This window comes from Melitaea cinxia, chromosome 24 (genome assembly GCF_905220565.1).
Source record: "Melitaea cinxia chromosome 24, ilMelCinx1.1, whole genome shotgun sequence".
In the NCBI taxonomy this organism is placed as follows: domain Eukaryota; kingdom Metazoa; phylum Arthropoda; class Insecta; order Lepidoptera; family Nymphalidae; genus Melitaea; species Melitaea cinxia.
In genome coordinates, this window is record NC_059417.1 from 3,616,649 (window position 1) to 3,633,243 (window position 16,595).

At 34.1% G+C, this 16,595-nt stretch overlaps 1 protein-coding gene and 1 long non-coding RNA gene across 2 annotated transcripts in view; one reads left to right on the forward strand and one right to left on the reverse strand.

Annotated features, from left to right (window-relative positions):
- Window positions 1-4,955: 4,955 nt before the first annotated feature.
- LOC123665778 lies at window positions 4,956-10,139 on the forward strand. Its single transcript, XM_045600038.1, has one exon. It carries the CDS (start codon window positions 4,956-4,958, stop codon window positions 10,137-10,139), a length of 5,184 nt encoding a protein of 1,727 aa, XP_045455994.1.
- Window positions 10,140-12,050: 1,911 nt separating this feature from the next.
- Window positions 12,051-16,595, reverse strand: part of LOC123665663 — a 64,904-nt gene continuing 60,359 nt past the window's right edge. The window contains exon 2 of the long non-coding RNA XR_006745095.1: window positions 12,051-12,208. This is a non-coding gene — a long non-coding RNA (uncharacterized LOC123665663). The remainder of the gene's footprint in view (window positions 12,209-16,595) is intronic.

A 16,595-nucleotide genomic window follows, 5' to 3' on the forward strand; every position in this document is an offset into this window, starting at 1 on the left:
TAAGAAGATGTAGGGCTTGCATTTCGGCCGAAGGCAAACAATTTGAACATTTGTTATGAATGAATAAACTTTGATTCCAATAACTGAATTTTATTTCAACCGTATTTTTTTTTTTGTCCAAATTTAAGTAACAGTCTTCTAAGTCTAGTGTCACTGTTTCGCTCACACACGGCACAATAGGGTCACTATATTATAGCATTCGTATTCAAACGCGGTCCATAGCAATTTGAGTGATATAAAAATAATTAACTTTCATTTGGTTTACATTTTTTTTCTACCGAATGTTAGGTGTAGTCTTCTAAGTGTACTACCATTTTAGAATCCAGACTAAATGCGCCATCTTTTTACAATACTATGACTGTCTGTCTCGCTCACACACGGCACAATAGGGTCACTATATTATAGCATTCGTACTCAAACGCGGTCCATAGCCATTTGAGTGATAAAAATAATTAACTTTCATTTGGTTTACATTTTTTTTCTACCGAATCTTAGGTGTAAACTACTAAATGTAGTACCATTTTAGAATCCAGACTAAATGCGCCATCTTTTAAAGCCACTTGCCAAAAGAGCGTAGTACATTTTTTTTACAAGACAGTCACATAAAGATAGATGTTGTTATCTTTTTTGCGTAATGGTTGCGCAATAAAATGATGTTTTTCTAAAGCTGAGGCATTTTAGTATTAATTTTAGATTACAATTAATAAAACAGTTATTCAGGGACCCGTTACATAAAAAAAAAACAAAGCATAGTCAAGGTTTCTAGTCACAAAGCTTGAAAGACTGTCACAGGGTGTCAATTTCTCGATTTTTTTTAAAAAGCCATTATTTTTTTAAATTATTCATAAATATTTTTTTTCTTATTTTTCTGATAACCACCATCAATTGGCCTATCGCCCATTGCCGGCTTGACGTTGATTTCTGGGACACCCTGTATACATAATAATATAAATAATACTAGCTGACCCGCAAGCGTTGTTTTGCCGCATATGTTATCAACCCCTTAATCCCCATCCTCCACCTTATAGCTTAGGGGTATAAAAAATAGATGGTGGCCGATTCTCAGACCTAACCGATATGCACAAGATTACTAATAATAACTGAGGTACTAAGAAATATCTTGCTCAAAAACTGAAGTAGCCCGACTGGGGACCACAACACTGCTTGAAAGTAAGTACTTTCAAGCAGTGTTGTGTTCCTGTGGTGAGTAATGTGACCAGAGCTAATCGGGTAGCTTGCGATGTTTCTGGTCTAGCAGGTATGTACTTATTTGTCGACCTAGTTGTATAAAAATATATAGCCATATTAAAGTTAGTTGTTAAAGGTAATAACTGACTGACATAGCTATTTTTTTCAATAGATATAAATAGTAAACCTTTATTAGTCTCGTGTCACGACTTTTGTCTGGACTAATCTCCAAAACTACTAAACCAATTTTAATGAAATATTTTATGTCGATATATATAATTAGAAATTAGAAATGAGACTATCCACGAGAGAACGAAAGTAACCGACATAGCCCACAGAATTAGCAAGTTGAAGTGGCAGCTGGTCATCTGTGTCGCAGGACCGATGGCCGTTGGAGTAGACGGGTCCTAGAGTGGAGACCGCGTTTTGGCAAACGCGGTGTGGGACGTCCTCCGGCCCGTTGGACCGACGATCTACGTAAGATTGCCGGTGTAGGCTGGATGAGGATTGCGGAAGACCGGGATGTATGGCGCAAACTTGGGGAGGCCTATGTCCAGCAGTGGACTGCGATGGGCTGAAGTGATATATAATTATTATATTCACGAATAAAATAAGGCGGTACGAAAGTTTGATAGTCACCTAGTATGTAGATTCGGGGCAGGAATCAAACACACAGCCTCCGGAGCTAAAAAGCAGTATTACTCGCAGGATATTTCTCAATATTTAAACTATAATTTCAATCCCTAGAAACGATCATTTGATTAACAATAGTAATGAATACTATTGACAATCATTATTTGAAATATATAAAATATGAAAAACAAAACTACATTTAACGTGGGTATATCGATTAGCCACGTCTGTTCCTCTCATCACATTGAGGTAGGTCAGTGACACGGGCGCATGTGGGCGACGGAGCTTTTCGTTCTGTTCAGTTGAACAGTTCTACATTCTACGGTACGACAGGACACTTTCAATTAAAAAACTTGCGAGACATTGACTTTAAAAGAGTATTGACTTTGTTGGTTATAGTAGGTTATTATTTTAGCATTAAAACGGAACTCAGGTTATAAATAGTGCATTCGTTCTAAAAAATTACATCAATATTTAAATGCCTTGTTTGAGAGACTTAAATAGTTCTAATCACACGAATAAAGTTATATTATTTATACAAATAACTAAAATTAGAGTGTATGGTTGTAATATTAAAATAGCCGTTTTTTACTAAATGCATATGGATGTATACACGGTACATATACCGATTTTGACGGGACTTTCACTAGTGCTAAACTAAACACTAATAGAAACTAACTACTAATAGATGATGCAATGAGGAGTAACTTAGGCTACTTTTATTTTAGATTTTTATTTATTTTGTAAATGCGAACTGCACAGCTCTTATATAAACATTTATATTTATACTAGCTGACCTGGCGAACTTAGTACCGTCATATTTAGCTGAGGTAGGGCACAGCAGGCAATTTCATGCAGAAAACATGGACCTTGCAGAAGATCACAGCTAAATAACACTGTTTTTAAGCAGTGTTGTGTACCTGTTGGTGAGTAAGGTGACCAGAGCTCCTAGGGGTTCGGCAACGCGCTTGCGATGCTTCTGGTGTTACAAAAATCTATAAGCTATGGTGATCGCTTACCATTAGGTGTGAGCCGTACGCTTGTTTGCTGATCTAGTTTATTAATGACCGCGATATTTTTATTGCTCAAAAAATATCGCGGTCATTAATCGAAATAAAATATAGCCAATATATATTTTAAGTTGGACAAAGTTGTATGTGCAAAATTTCATTAAAATCGGTCTTATAATTTCGGAGATTAACCTGAACAAAACATCGTGCCACGAGATTTATATATATATAGACTATAAAGTAGAAAGAATGGTTTATTTAATAATTAAAGTTTGTCGATTATAAAATGGATAAAGATCACTAAAAAAATTCTAACGCATTTTTATTTTTATCATAACAATATTGGAGTAATCGAAAGTAGCATAGTCCGTTAAATATGAAGATGAGTTAAAAATGAGAAGTGGTAGCAAAAAAGTAGTCGAAAACATCAACGCGGGTGAAATTGCAACGAAAATCATTTATTTAATAAATTATTTAACTGAGGTAGGGCACAGTAACTGAGGTAGGGCACAGCAGGAATTTCATGCTCAAAATATGGAACAGCCCGACTGGGGTAGTACCTCGACCTTATAGAAGATCACAGCAAAATAATGCTGTTTTCAAGCAGTTTACTGTGTTCCTGTTGGTGAGTAAAGTGACCAGAGCTCCTGGGGGGATTGGGGATTGGGTCGGCAACGCGCTTGCGATGCTTCTAGTGTTGCAGGCGTCTATAAGCTACGGTAATCGCTTACCATCAGGTGAGCCGTACGCTTGTTTGCCGAACTAGTGATATACCTAATAAAAAAAAATTTAATCATTTATATAACTATTCTATAGTTGGTTTAGGAGGACAACTTCATGGTAATTTGTAACACAATCATATAAATTGTGTTGCAATGAAGTTGTTCTTTTCGATCCTATAAAGCAGTGACCGATAACCGCCACAATTTCAAGTGACTATTATATAATAATGAAATTAATACCATGTAATAACGAGGTATAACTTTTACGTCTCTCGGGACATTACAAGTCTAATTCCGTTTTTATTGAAGTTGTAACCCATGATTACTGTAATTTTTTTAAACTATAACGAACATTGACGTATTTTTTGATAAACATATTACTGAGTCATCTTAAATAATTTATAAATTTTACAGCGTCATTTTCGGTAATTTACGTAAAACTCTTTTAATTTTTACGATTTTATTTTTGTGTTACTTACCTACACATTAGGAAATTTTAAACATTTTTTAATATCATATCAAAAATCGACCGTTCCAGCGGGGATCGAACCTGCATCTCCGACTGACCGTGTCGGTGCTCTAGCCAATTAAGCTATGGAACGATGTATCCGCTAGATCGAAATTTTTGATATGATGATTTTATATTCGGTCTAAGCGTTCGATTTTTGATACGATATTAAGAAAATGTTTAAAACTCTTTTAGTTCAGTTAAATTGTGTTTTTACCAGGAATGTTTTGGTGTACTTCTGATTTCTTACATTCTTAGGTTTGCGGACGAAATTTCACATATACACTGCACAGTGACTCCTTAACAACGATAAAAATCTCTTTCTACGAAACAATATCAATTACGTTACGGAGATTCTTAGTTTTTATGTTTCGAGTGTTTCCTGGTACTTATTGTCGTTACTGGAAGAGAACGTGCGTTGACAACTTTTTATTTGTACTACTATAATTATCTGCCCGTGAGTCGGTTAGTTTTGCCCATTACAGAATATGGAAAATACGAATATATGGCTTGTGTTTTATAAAATTTACGATGAATTCGCTTAGTGTTCACAGCATTTCAGGCTTAGATAATGTTTCTATTATTCATAATGATTGTCCAACACTATTTGACATAAATGTTTAAAGTCAGTCTCAAATAAATTATCAAGGAGTGAACACGTGTTTTATTCGTCAAAAAATACAAACCGTTCTGCTATACGGAATTGAACCTTAAACTTAAGAACATATGGTCCATAACGAGCCGAATTGAAGAAGCGAACGGTCAGTGCAGTCGGCCGCGTGAATACAAAAGAAGCCAACATTCCTTTGATACGGAATTGCATCGGTTAAAGTAAACAACTTTTTTTGTATGAAGTTTTACTTGTGATTTGAAAAGTTATTTTTATTAATTACAATGGCCTCTCCTACTGTGGAACAAAATAGATTATTATCTGCTTTAGAAGATGTGGCGAATATGATTCAGAAGGCTCAAACAAATATTAAAAAGTGTCCGAAACAAAGGTTAACCGAAGGATATATAAAAACAAGATTAAAAACTATCGATGAGTACTGGGAGACATTTAAAGAAACACATAAAAACCTGTTGAAGTGTACGCCACGAGAACAAAGGGGAGTTTTACCTTACTTTCTAAATGAAGAATATTACTCGTACGAAGATTTGTATATTTGTTTGAAAGGTGATTTAACAGATTTACTATCGAATATGGATTCCAAACCGAAAATTTTTGAAGAATCTAATTCGTCAAATTTATTACAAAATGCGCAGTCATCATTTGCTAAATTACCGAGGATTCAGTTACCAACGTTTTCTGGTAAATATGAAGACTGGCCCACATATCAAGACTTGTTTTTGGCGCTTGTACATAACACAACAATTAATGATGTGCAAAAGCTTCACTACTTAAAAACTAGTGTGACTGGAGAAGCAGAGATGTTATTACGACACATTAAAATTACACAAGACAATTATAAAGGTGCATGGGAATTACTTAAAACGCGCTTCGGAAATAAGAAAATGATTGTTTTTTCAATTTTAAAAAGATTATTTGGCCAGAAGAAAGTTTCGCATCAGTTAGCTTATCAAATTAAGAATCTTCTAGATACAACTACGGAATGTATAAGTAGTTTGAAAAATTTAAATATTTGTACAGATACATGGGATCCTATTTTGATATTTATAGTAGGACAGAAATTGGACTTAGAGTCATTAAAAGAATGGGAAGAATATTCTTATAAGAAGAACAGTGATGAAATGCCTTCGTGGGAGGATTTTAAGAATTTTCTCGAATCTAAATTTCGTACACTCGAACTAATCGCTCCGATTTCAACGGTAAGGGACAAACCACAAACTTCAAAGTCATTTCATGTCACAAACAGAGATCATGAAATTCATCAAACCCAGCACCCTAATACTCATATACAACCTTCATGTTCCTATTGCAAAGGGGGTCATTACATTTATAATTGCAAAGATTTTGCGAAGCAACCAATTGAACAACGATTCGAAATTGTAAAGAAGAATCATCTTTGTTTTAACTGTCTTATACCAAATCACAACGTATACAATTGTAAACATAAAACGACGTGCCGAATCTGCAGAAGAAAACATCACTCCTTATTACACCGAGTAAAAGAGACAAGCGAAGAACAAGATACTCAACCAGAACAGATAATCACAACCGCTCACTTCTCTAAACAACAACCTGGTCATGAGGTGTTATTGGCAACAGCACAAGTGGAAGTCAAGTCAAGAGATGGTGATACACACTTGCTTCGTGCTTTGATTGACCAAGGCTCAGAAGCTTCATTCGTATCTGCGAGAGTCATTGAACTACTAGGCCTGAAAAGGATTAGTATCAACGGTGAAGTTTCTGGAGTAGGAGAAGAAACCCGAATACCTATAAAACACTTAACTTACCTGTCAGTTGCATCGCGATTTAACAGCAGTGAAGTCATAACAGTGAAGGCGTATGTGCTGAAAGCCATATCGACGAGATTACCTTCGAAGAACATCTTGATGAACTGGCAAGAGCTGCAAAAAATAAATTTGGCTGATCCGAACTACTATAAACCAGGAAGTATAGACATTTTACTGGGCGCTGAAGTCTTTAGTAAAATTATAGAAGATGGTTTAATTAAAATGCCTGATGGAATAGTAGCTCAAAAAACGTGTTTAGGATGGATATTATCGGGGCAAAGAGAAAAAGAGTTTATGAAGAATCAACACAACGTAATCACATTACATATAAGAAGCATGGTTACAGAAGATAATAATATATTAAAGAAGTTCTGGGAAATAGATAATGAATTATACAAGAAGAAGAAGATACTTACAAATGAGGAAGAGAAGTGTGAAGAGATTTACAAAAATACAACTAAAAGAGATGAATACGGAAGGTATATTGTACATTTGCCACTGAAACAAAGCATAGAAGATACAGTCCAGTTATGTGGAGATACAATACAAGGAGCTATAAATAGATTCAAACAATTAGAAAGGAAATTTCAAAGAAATGAGACATTAAAAGAAGAATACTTAAAGGTTATAAGAGAATATATAGCAATGGGTCACATGATAAGATCAGAAACAACAGACAAAAATTTTATATACTTACCTCATCACGCTGTAATCCGCGAAGACAAAGACACTACTAAGGTTAGAGTAGTATACGATGCATCAGCAAGTGGCTCTAATGGGAAATCCTTAAACGATGCCATGATGGTAGGTCCTGTATTACAACCTGATCTTCGAAGTCTGATAACCACTTGGCGTACATACAAAATTTGTGTAGTAGGAGATATAGTGAAGATGTATAGAATGATAAATATAACAGGAGTACATACAAATTTACAACGAATCGTCTGGAGAGACAGCCCTGATAAAGATCTCGAAAGCTATAATCTAACAACTGTCACGTTTGGCACTGCAGCAGCTCCATATTTAGCTGTCCGAACGTTACATCAACTAGCTGACGATGAAGCCAAGGAATATCCACACTCTGCACCTGTAATCAAAAGGTCTTTTTACATGGATGATTTAATGACGGGAAGTGATAGTGAAGAAAAAACTAAGAAAAAATGTGAAGAAATTAGAATGATATTACGGAAAGGAGGATTTATTATGCAAAAGTGGTGTAGTAATTCCGAGGAAGTTTTAAGATATTTACAAGGAGGAGAGAAAAAAATAAATGATACAGTGGAGATAAAACTAGATAAAGTTATTAAAATTCTTGGATTAACATGGGATAGGAAAGAAGATATATTTAAAATTACTGTGAACTTACCTGAGATGATACATCCTGTGACGAAGAGATCCATTCTATCAGATGTCGCCAGATTATTTGATCCGTTTGGATGGTTATCGCCAGTTGTCATAACTGCTAAAATTTGGATTCAAAAATTGTGGCTCTGTAACTTGGGATGGGATGACAAGCTACCGTTACATATGTGTGAAGACTGGATAAGATATAGAGAAGAGCTGACACATTTGCAAAACATACAGATACCACGATGGTTAAAAACAACTAAAAATAATTTTAATACGGTAGAATTGCATGGCTTTGCAGATGCATCTACTCAAGCATATGCTGCTGTCACTTACCTTAAAATTGTGGACGGTGATGAAGTACATACAATGATTCTCGCGTCTCGTACTAAGGTTGCGCCGTTAAAGCAGCTGTCAGTACCTAGACTAGAATTATGTGCTGCGGCTTTATTGGCTGAACTCATGTATGATCTTGCAGAGTTACTAAAAATAAATAAAGATAACATATTTGCCTGGACGGATTCTATGGTGGTACTATCATGGTTACAAGCTCAACCTAGTCGTTGGCGAACCTTTGTTGCTAACAGAGTATCAGATATATTAAGAGTGCTAGACAATGATCGTTGGAGACACATTAAGTCTACTGATAATCCAGCTGATATTGCAACTAGAGGTCTAAGAGCATACGAACTTGAGAATTACAACATTTGGTGGTCTGGACCGGAATGGCTTAAGAAAAATAAAAAATTCTTGGAAAGGAGAGATGACATTCCACAGACGGAACTAGAAATGAAGGGATGTTTACATACAAAGATAGAAGATGAAGAAAAACCCATCTGGGAACGATTTTCAAGTTTGTCTAGGATGAAAAGAGTATTAGCTTATTGTAGAAGATTTTTAAGGAAAGGTAAGATAGAAGAAAGACAAAGTTATTTAACAGTAAATGAATTGGAAAGGGTATTAGAAGACAGTATAAGATATTACCAAAATTTAATTTATGAAGAAGAAATTGATGACCTCAAAAGGAAGGGAATAGTTAAATCTAGAAGTTCCTTAATCACACTTTCACCCTTTTTAGATAAAAAGAGTTTGATAAGAGTGGGAGGTCGATTGCAAAATGCTTCGATGCCTGAAACGTTTAAACATCCTATAATAATTCCAGCTAATCAACACATAACAAAACTTTTAATTATGGAAGCACATATTCGAACACTGCACGGCGGGATTCAGCAAATGATGGCTTTTCTGAGAACAAAATACTGGATTATCGGATTAAAATCAGCGGTAAGAAACTGTATACGCAACTGCAAAGTTTGTATTATCGATAAGGCCAAGGTGAAGCATCAGTTAATGGGTCAGTTACCACTCACCAGGGTCAATGCATACAGACCCTTTTTCAATAGCGGAGTTGATTACGCCGGCCCTGTAATGCTAAGAACATCGAAAGGTCGTGGACACCATGCTACCAAGGGTTATATTTGCCTATTTGTGTGTATGTCTACTCGTGCCATTCACCTTGAGGCAGTTACAGATTTGACTTCACAGGCCTTTATAGCGGCATTTCGAAGATTTGTGGCTCGCAGAGGGCGTTGCGCACATTTAATGAGCGATAATGGGACGAACTTTGTTGGCGCTGCCAAAGAATTAAAGGAATTATTTACAAAGACTATGAATAACGTGACAAAGGAAGTGGCAGAGTTATTAGCGAATGATGGCACAACATGGCACTTCATACCACCAAGAATGCCTTCGTATGGAGGCTTATGGGAAGCTGGTATTCAATCGGCTAAAAGACACCTTACGAGAATCAATAGGGATACCAAACTGACTTATGAAGAAATGGCCACACTTCTAGCTCAAGTCGAAGCTTGCCTTAATTCGCGTCCACTCTGTCAGATAGACAAAAGCACAGATACAATTTTGACACCAGGACATTTCTTGGTAGGTGAGCCGTTAATAAGTGTTCCTGATACAAATTACGAAGAAAGGAATATTAGTTTGATGAGTAGGTGGCATCTAATACAAAAAATGACAAAGGATTTTTGGCAGCGATGGAAAACTGAATATTTAAATACACTACAACAAAGATATAAATGGCAAACTAAGGTTCCATCGCCTGCGGTTGGTGATCTTGTCATAGTTAAAGATGAAAACACACCTCCAACCAAATGGTTATTGGCCAAGGTCAAGCATTTACACCCTGGAGCAGATGATTTAGTGAGAGTATTAACAGTGCAGACACCGGGCAACCATGAACTTAAGAGACCATTATCGAAGTTAATATTATTACCCAAAGACAAAGATTACAATTAAGTCATGGTGGGCGGTTAATTATACGAGTAAACTATATGTATCTACAAAAAAAAACTGTATATGAATGTGTATGTGACTGTGTCATAAAAAGTGCTGTGATTAAGTGTAAACTTTAACAAAATATGAATTAAAGTAATTGATTGATTTAAGTATTTAGAATTTACTTTGTATTATTATGTGTTTTTCAAGTTCATAGTTCTGAGACTTAAATGTATTGCAGTCATTTATGTGAAAACAAAATATTTACAAAATTATTTTTTATAGACAGATTACAAATGATTGGTGTATAATGTTTGTAATAATACAATTGTAATTTGTATTCAAGATAAAGCTAGTTTCAGCTAAAGGATGTAAATGTAGTTAGACTTTATTTAAAAACAATTGTTTTTGGTGGGCGGTATGTCCAACACTATTTGACATAAATGTTTAAAGTCAGTCTCAAATAAATTATCAAGGAGTGAACACGTGTTTTATTCGTCAAAAAATACAAACCGTTCTGCTATACGGAATTGAACCTTAAACTTAAGAACAATGATGTTTATTTCAGTGTTTGTTTATGCTCTGTATTTCTGGGTCTTATTGTGGGGTATCCTATTGGGTGACGGTGGATTATTTATTTTGTTATTGAATCTTTTTTTTTCGTACACTACGACGTGTCTTAGGTACGAGCACTTTCAAATCACATATGTACCTATACTATATAAAGACATGAATAAATACATAAAATAATAATAATGACGTTAAAAATTTAAAATGAATAAACTAATAAAGCTACAGCCAATAGTACTTAATATAAGCTTTAAAACTGTTTAACATTGATGTCATGGCAGTTGTTCTTGTGGAGAAAACAGTCAAACAGTTCAAAATGAAACAGTTCAAAATGTCAATGATGATGCTATGAGTAGGTAATAAATATAAACCAAAAATATAATATTTACCAAAAATTACATCAGATAGACCATTAAGTATTTGGGTACAACAGATAACAACAAGAATTACTTTTACATTATAAAGAAAAGCATTAAACCACAAATTTCTTATAAGTCATGAAGTCCGAACTTCCTGAGTTATGTTGAGTAAATTAGAATAACCTTCCCACAAACATTAATTGCTATTGCCAAGTGTGAATGATAACATGAACGGCTCTTTTATTGCGACCTACAATAATATCGACCCCTTCTAAGAACGGGGAGTCACCCCAAGTGATTGACAACAAGGTCATTTCTTACGTAATAAAAAATATAAATATACACAAAAAAGAGAAAAGTTTCTGCTTAATAATGTATACTAAGATATATATACTACACCTATATTTTAGTTAACTTTATGTTTAAGCACTAACAAATTGTTCTTTTTAGATTTTTTTTTTGAATTTCTTGAAATATATATATTTTTTTATAACAGACCAATGTTAGTGCTGTGTGGTTACGGCACTAAAGAATTTAGCCACCCCTTCTCTTCCCGTGGGTGTCGTAAGAGGCGACTAAGGGATAACAAGGTTCCACAACCACCTTGGAACTTAAGAAGCCGACCGATGGCGGGATAACCATCCAACTGCTGGCTTTGAAATACACAGGCCGAAGACGGGCAGCAGCGTCTTCGGTGCGACAAGCCAGTACTGCGGTCACCAACCCGCCACAACACCAACACCGCCTGCCCAGCGTGGTGACTATGGGCAAAACACATGAGTTCACGTTATTTTTGGCGTAAACTTGTGGAGGCCTATGTCCAGCAGTGGACTGTATAGGCTGTAATGATGAGACCAATGTTTTCCAACAGTAAATTATGCTTCTGGTGTAAGGATAAACGTTATTATTTAAAATTAATAGGTATTTACTTTTTAGTATTTAATTTTTGCGTTTATACCTACTACAGGAAAGTTTTGGAAAATTTTATAATTATAAGACTTAATTACTTATTTATTTTGTATTTTAGCACAGTTCTTGTATGTGAGAATTCATTAAACTTTTAAAACCATAAAATAAGAAAATAATCGGGCCTTTTATTCTATTCTCCCCTCATACTGCTTCAACACGAAGTGATGACTATCTTTTATCGCCATGTTTTACCTGTAAAGATAAAAAGGAAAGATTAATAACATTGTAGACCGTGAGAAACATTTGTGAAATTCAATAATTTCAAATAAAAGTATATAATATTATAGCATAGTTCAATCAAAATTGATATCGAGCAAATTGAAATAATAAATAAAAATCGTTATAAATTTAGTTTTTTTTAATGTATTTTTATACTTAAAATATAAAACCGTATCGTAATCACTTAATTGATAAAAAATATATTAATCATAAGTCATATTATCATCGCCAAATAAATTGCTTAAGGTAATATTTACATACAAAAAAAAAATGCACCTTAAAAGTTAATTAAAAATGAAATTAGCGTCTCCGATATAAAATAAATATTTTCCTTCCGAGTTTTATTTTACAATTAAATACCTAACACTTTACGAGTAACCCAAATGGATATTATCGATCCTTGAGAAATGAACTCTCAACAGAATTCGATCGAAGATATTTTTACCTATATGGAGTAAAAACTGGGTAAGTCCGAGTCGGTTATAAAGTGTTCCGTACTATGTATATGTATCAATTTTAAACGTCAAACACCAAAAACAAAAAACGGAATGAGGTAGTTCATATGTCACCTCCGAGGTATATGTCACAATTAGGTTTGAAACTTAAAATTAAATGAAAATGAAATGTACAACGTATTATTTCATGTTACATTATTATTTTATTATTTAGGACAGCGTCAAAAAACTAAACGGATAAAATAAAGAATAAATAACTTAAAAACAATTTCTTTCGTAAAAAAATCACTAACTAATACCAGCTAGGCATGGCGAACACGCAAAAAAAAAATTGAAAAATGTACAATCACTCATCATCACATCACTTCAGCCACTCAGGCCTCCACAAGTTCGCGCCAAAAATGGCGTGAACTCATGTGTGTTGAGATGCTGCCGACATCTTCGGTCTGTGTATTTCAAAGCCAGCAGTTGGATGGTTATCCCGCCATCTGTCGGCTTTATAAGTTTCAAGGTGGTAGTGGAACTGTGTTATTGTTTTTATCCCGTAGTCGCCTCTTATGACACCCACGGGAAGAGATGGGCTGGCTATATTCTTTAATACCGTAGCCAAACAGCCTAAAAAATGGTTATTGCGGGTTATCCCTAAGAGATAGACATATTATACCATCGAGAACTTCTTTGTAGACCTTTTTAAGGTGTGCAATACAAGTGTGTAGTACATTATTTTTACCAATCTCGTAGGGTTTAGCCAACATTTGCAATATTAGTAATATGTGTTTATTTACGACATCACATTAGAAACCTCTAAAATTATCAGTGTTTTTCTACTATATTATGCGTGTATATACATATAAACATATAAACCTTATAACACTATATACATATAAATCTTCATCTGGAATCACTATCTACTAAAAAAACCGCATCAAAATCGGTTGCGTAGTTTTCAATATCTAAGCATACATAGGGACAGACAGACAGCGAGAAGCGACTTTGTTTTATACTATGTACTAATTGTAATAGAAAAAAACTTTTTAAGTTAAACGGTTTTATGTTAAACATACATTGCAATGTTTAAGATAAATGTACTAAAAACCAAAAAATAATAAAATAGATACAGTCGTGGGAATTATAAACATATGCATAGACTAGACTAAAATAAAACCGTGGGGCACGTCAATTGTCTACAATCGTTGATTAAAATGTTTGTTTTGTAATGTTACACTATAATTAGGCAGTTGTTCAACCGACAACGATGGACGTGTGATAAGTAGGGCTAGAATGTGGAAACAAGCTAGCAAGCTCGATTATAAGCGAGTTTTAGGGTTTCATAGTGGTGAGCGAGTAGTACTTTTATCATATGTTTTGTCGATTAAAGACAAACTACGAGCAGTGAAACGATTCCTCGCCAGCCAGCAGTGTGATTGTCCAACGATAAACTAGTTGAAACATCTCTTTTATTTACATGGAGTGTATAACTATTGGAATTTCCATGAGCAAGAAAATAGTAAGTAATTTCCTCACCGTCTGCGGGCCAACTGCCTATTTTAACGACGAATTAAACGATTCTTCTATCGCACATTAAGTCGATAATTTGTAGAAAATTGACATGCCCCACGGTTTTATTTTAGTCTAGTCTATGCATATGTTTATAATTCCCACGACTGTATCTATTTTATTATTTTTTGGTTTTTAGTACATTTATCTTAAACATTGCAATGTATGTTTAACATAAAACCGTTTAACTTAAAAAGTTTTTTTACCTATTTTTATTTTCTAGTTTTTAGTTTTTATTTCGCATTCTGTTTAATTCATTTAGTGCTTCATTATTGCAAGGCCCATCTTAAATATTGAGGTTGTATAGTGCACTGTATTCTTCTTGTCAAGCCCTTTTATTTGATATCCATATTGGTGGGATTGATAAAAAATTGTTATCAGACATTTGGTAGCGGCGGCCAGCTTAGATTTCAATTTTGCATAGTAAATTGTATTCTACTTGTTGAGACCTTTCATTTGATACCCATGTTGATGGGATTGATAAAACCTAAGTTATCCGCCATTTTGTAGAGGCCGCCATCTTGGATTTTAATTTTATATAGTACATTGATTATACTGGTTGAGACTTTCATTTGATACCCATATTGATGGGATCGATAAAACCTACGTTATCCGCCATTTTGTAGCGGACGCCATCTTGTATTTCAATTTTTTATAGTATATTGTATTCTGCTTGTTGAGCCCTTTCATTTGATACCCATATTGATGGGATTGATAAAACCTACGTTATCCGCCATTTTGTAGCGGCCGCCATCTTGGATTTCAATTTTTTATAGTATATTGTATTCTGCTTGTTGAGCCCTTTCATTTGATACCCATATTGATGGGATTGATAAAACCTACGTTATCCGCCATTTTGTAGCGGCGGCCATCTTGAATTTATAATGATAATGAATAAACATAATTGTATTGTCACCAAAATCCAAAGTGTATACAAAATTTCAGATTAATCGGTTGACAGGAAGAGGGTGAAATTTGAATTACTAAATTTGACCCAAGAATAAATAATAAAAAATAAATAAAACAAACGGGGTGAGCTAAATAAAACCGTTTAAAAATATCGGCAACGTCGGACCAAATTATAGCTTTACTAGGCAGTCCAGAATGGCCTGAAGGGTCAGCATAATTATATATGCATGATGTTTAAAAAACGCATGGGCATTTTAGAGCTTGCGGATGTGGATATTAATTAAAAGAAAAAAAGAAAAACTGTCAGGATTTCTAGCTAATAACAAAGCGATTGATACAACAGTGGTTTAAGTATTTCGAAGTAACATTTTTATTGTAATCTTTTGGTATGGTGCAAAACAATTATTAAGTCTGAGAAAACTTCTTGAACGACAGATTAATCTTTTAAGTGTTCAAAACGTCAACATTAAATACATTTAAGTACGAATCGCAAACCAAAATGTTTAAGATTAATTTTAATTCTTTTATGAAGCTTAAAAATACACCCAATTTCTGTAGTTAGTGTATGATTGTATTGGTGCAAGATACACAACAAAACAAGAGAAAATAAAAATAAGTAAAAAGTCGGCCTTATCGGTGAAGAGCGATCCCTTCCAGGCAAATTTAGGGTAAAGGCAATGGTAAATGATTAGTAGTATTGTCAATTACGATCTTATCACGTGATACGGGTGTAATGGAAAAGCTTGTTTAAGTGCATCAAACTAGTCCGATGAAAACACTGACCAGCATTTTCGTGATTTATTTTATATTTCGTGCTTATATGAAGTAATGAGGATGACTGTGCAAAATTTTATAGAGTACAATTTTATGTAATGTCATAAAGGAACTAAGTGGGCTTATGCATACCTATACCTAATTATTAATATTGTAGCCAACTTGCGCGGTTCCACCAGCATTTACTTTGAAGATTACTTCTCGAATTATATAAGTTATAGGCTAAAATAAATAAATAAAAATAAAAATAGAAAATAAAAAAATATTTCTATTTTTATTTTATTTTATTTTTTACTTTTAAAAATATATATATTTTTATTTTTACTTTATTTTATTTTTTATTTTTTTATTTATTTATAGATCATAGGTTCTATCAAAACTTGTTAACTTACCTTTTTGTTTTAATTTACGTGTTCAAAAGAACACACTAAATTTTTAATAAAAATATAAATACAACAGGTTACAGTGTCTAAAAGTTAGATCTCAAATACATTAAACGTACAGAAGTGGCTTCGTTACGATTTCATATTAAGCTTCCCCCCTGAGAACTATTCCGCTTTCCTATTTCACATCACTCGAGATGTGTGAATCGCGGTATAATAAAACATTTATTTCCACTTCATTGAAACTTTCATATTATCTCAATAAATTTCTATATGACTAGC

What these genes read in the sequence shown, in the direction of transcription:
- LOC123665778 (XM_045600038.1), top strand. Translation starts at nt 4,956, where the DNA reads ATGGCCTCTCCTACTGTGGAACAAAATAGATTATTATCTGCTTTAGAA.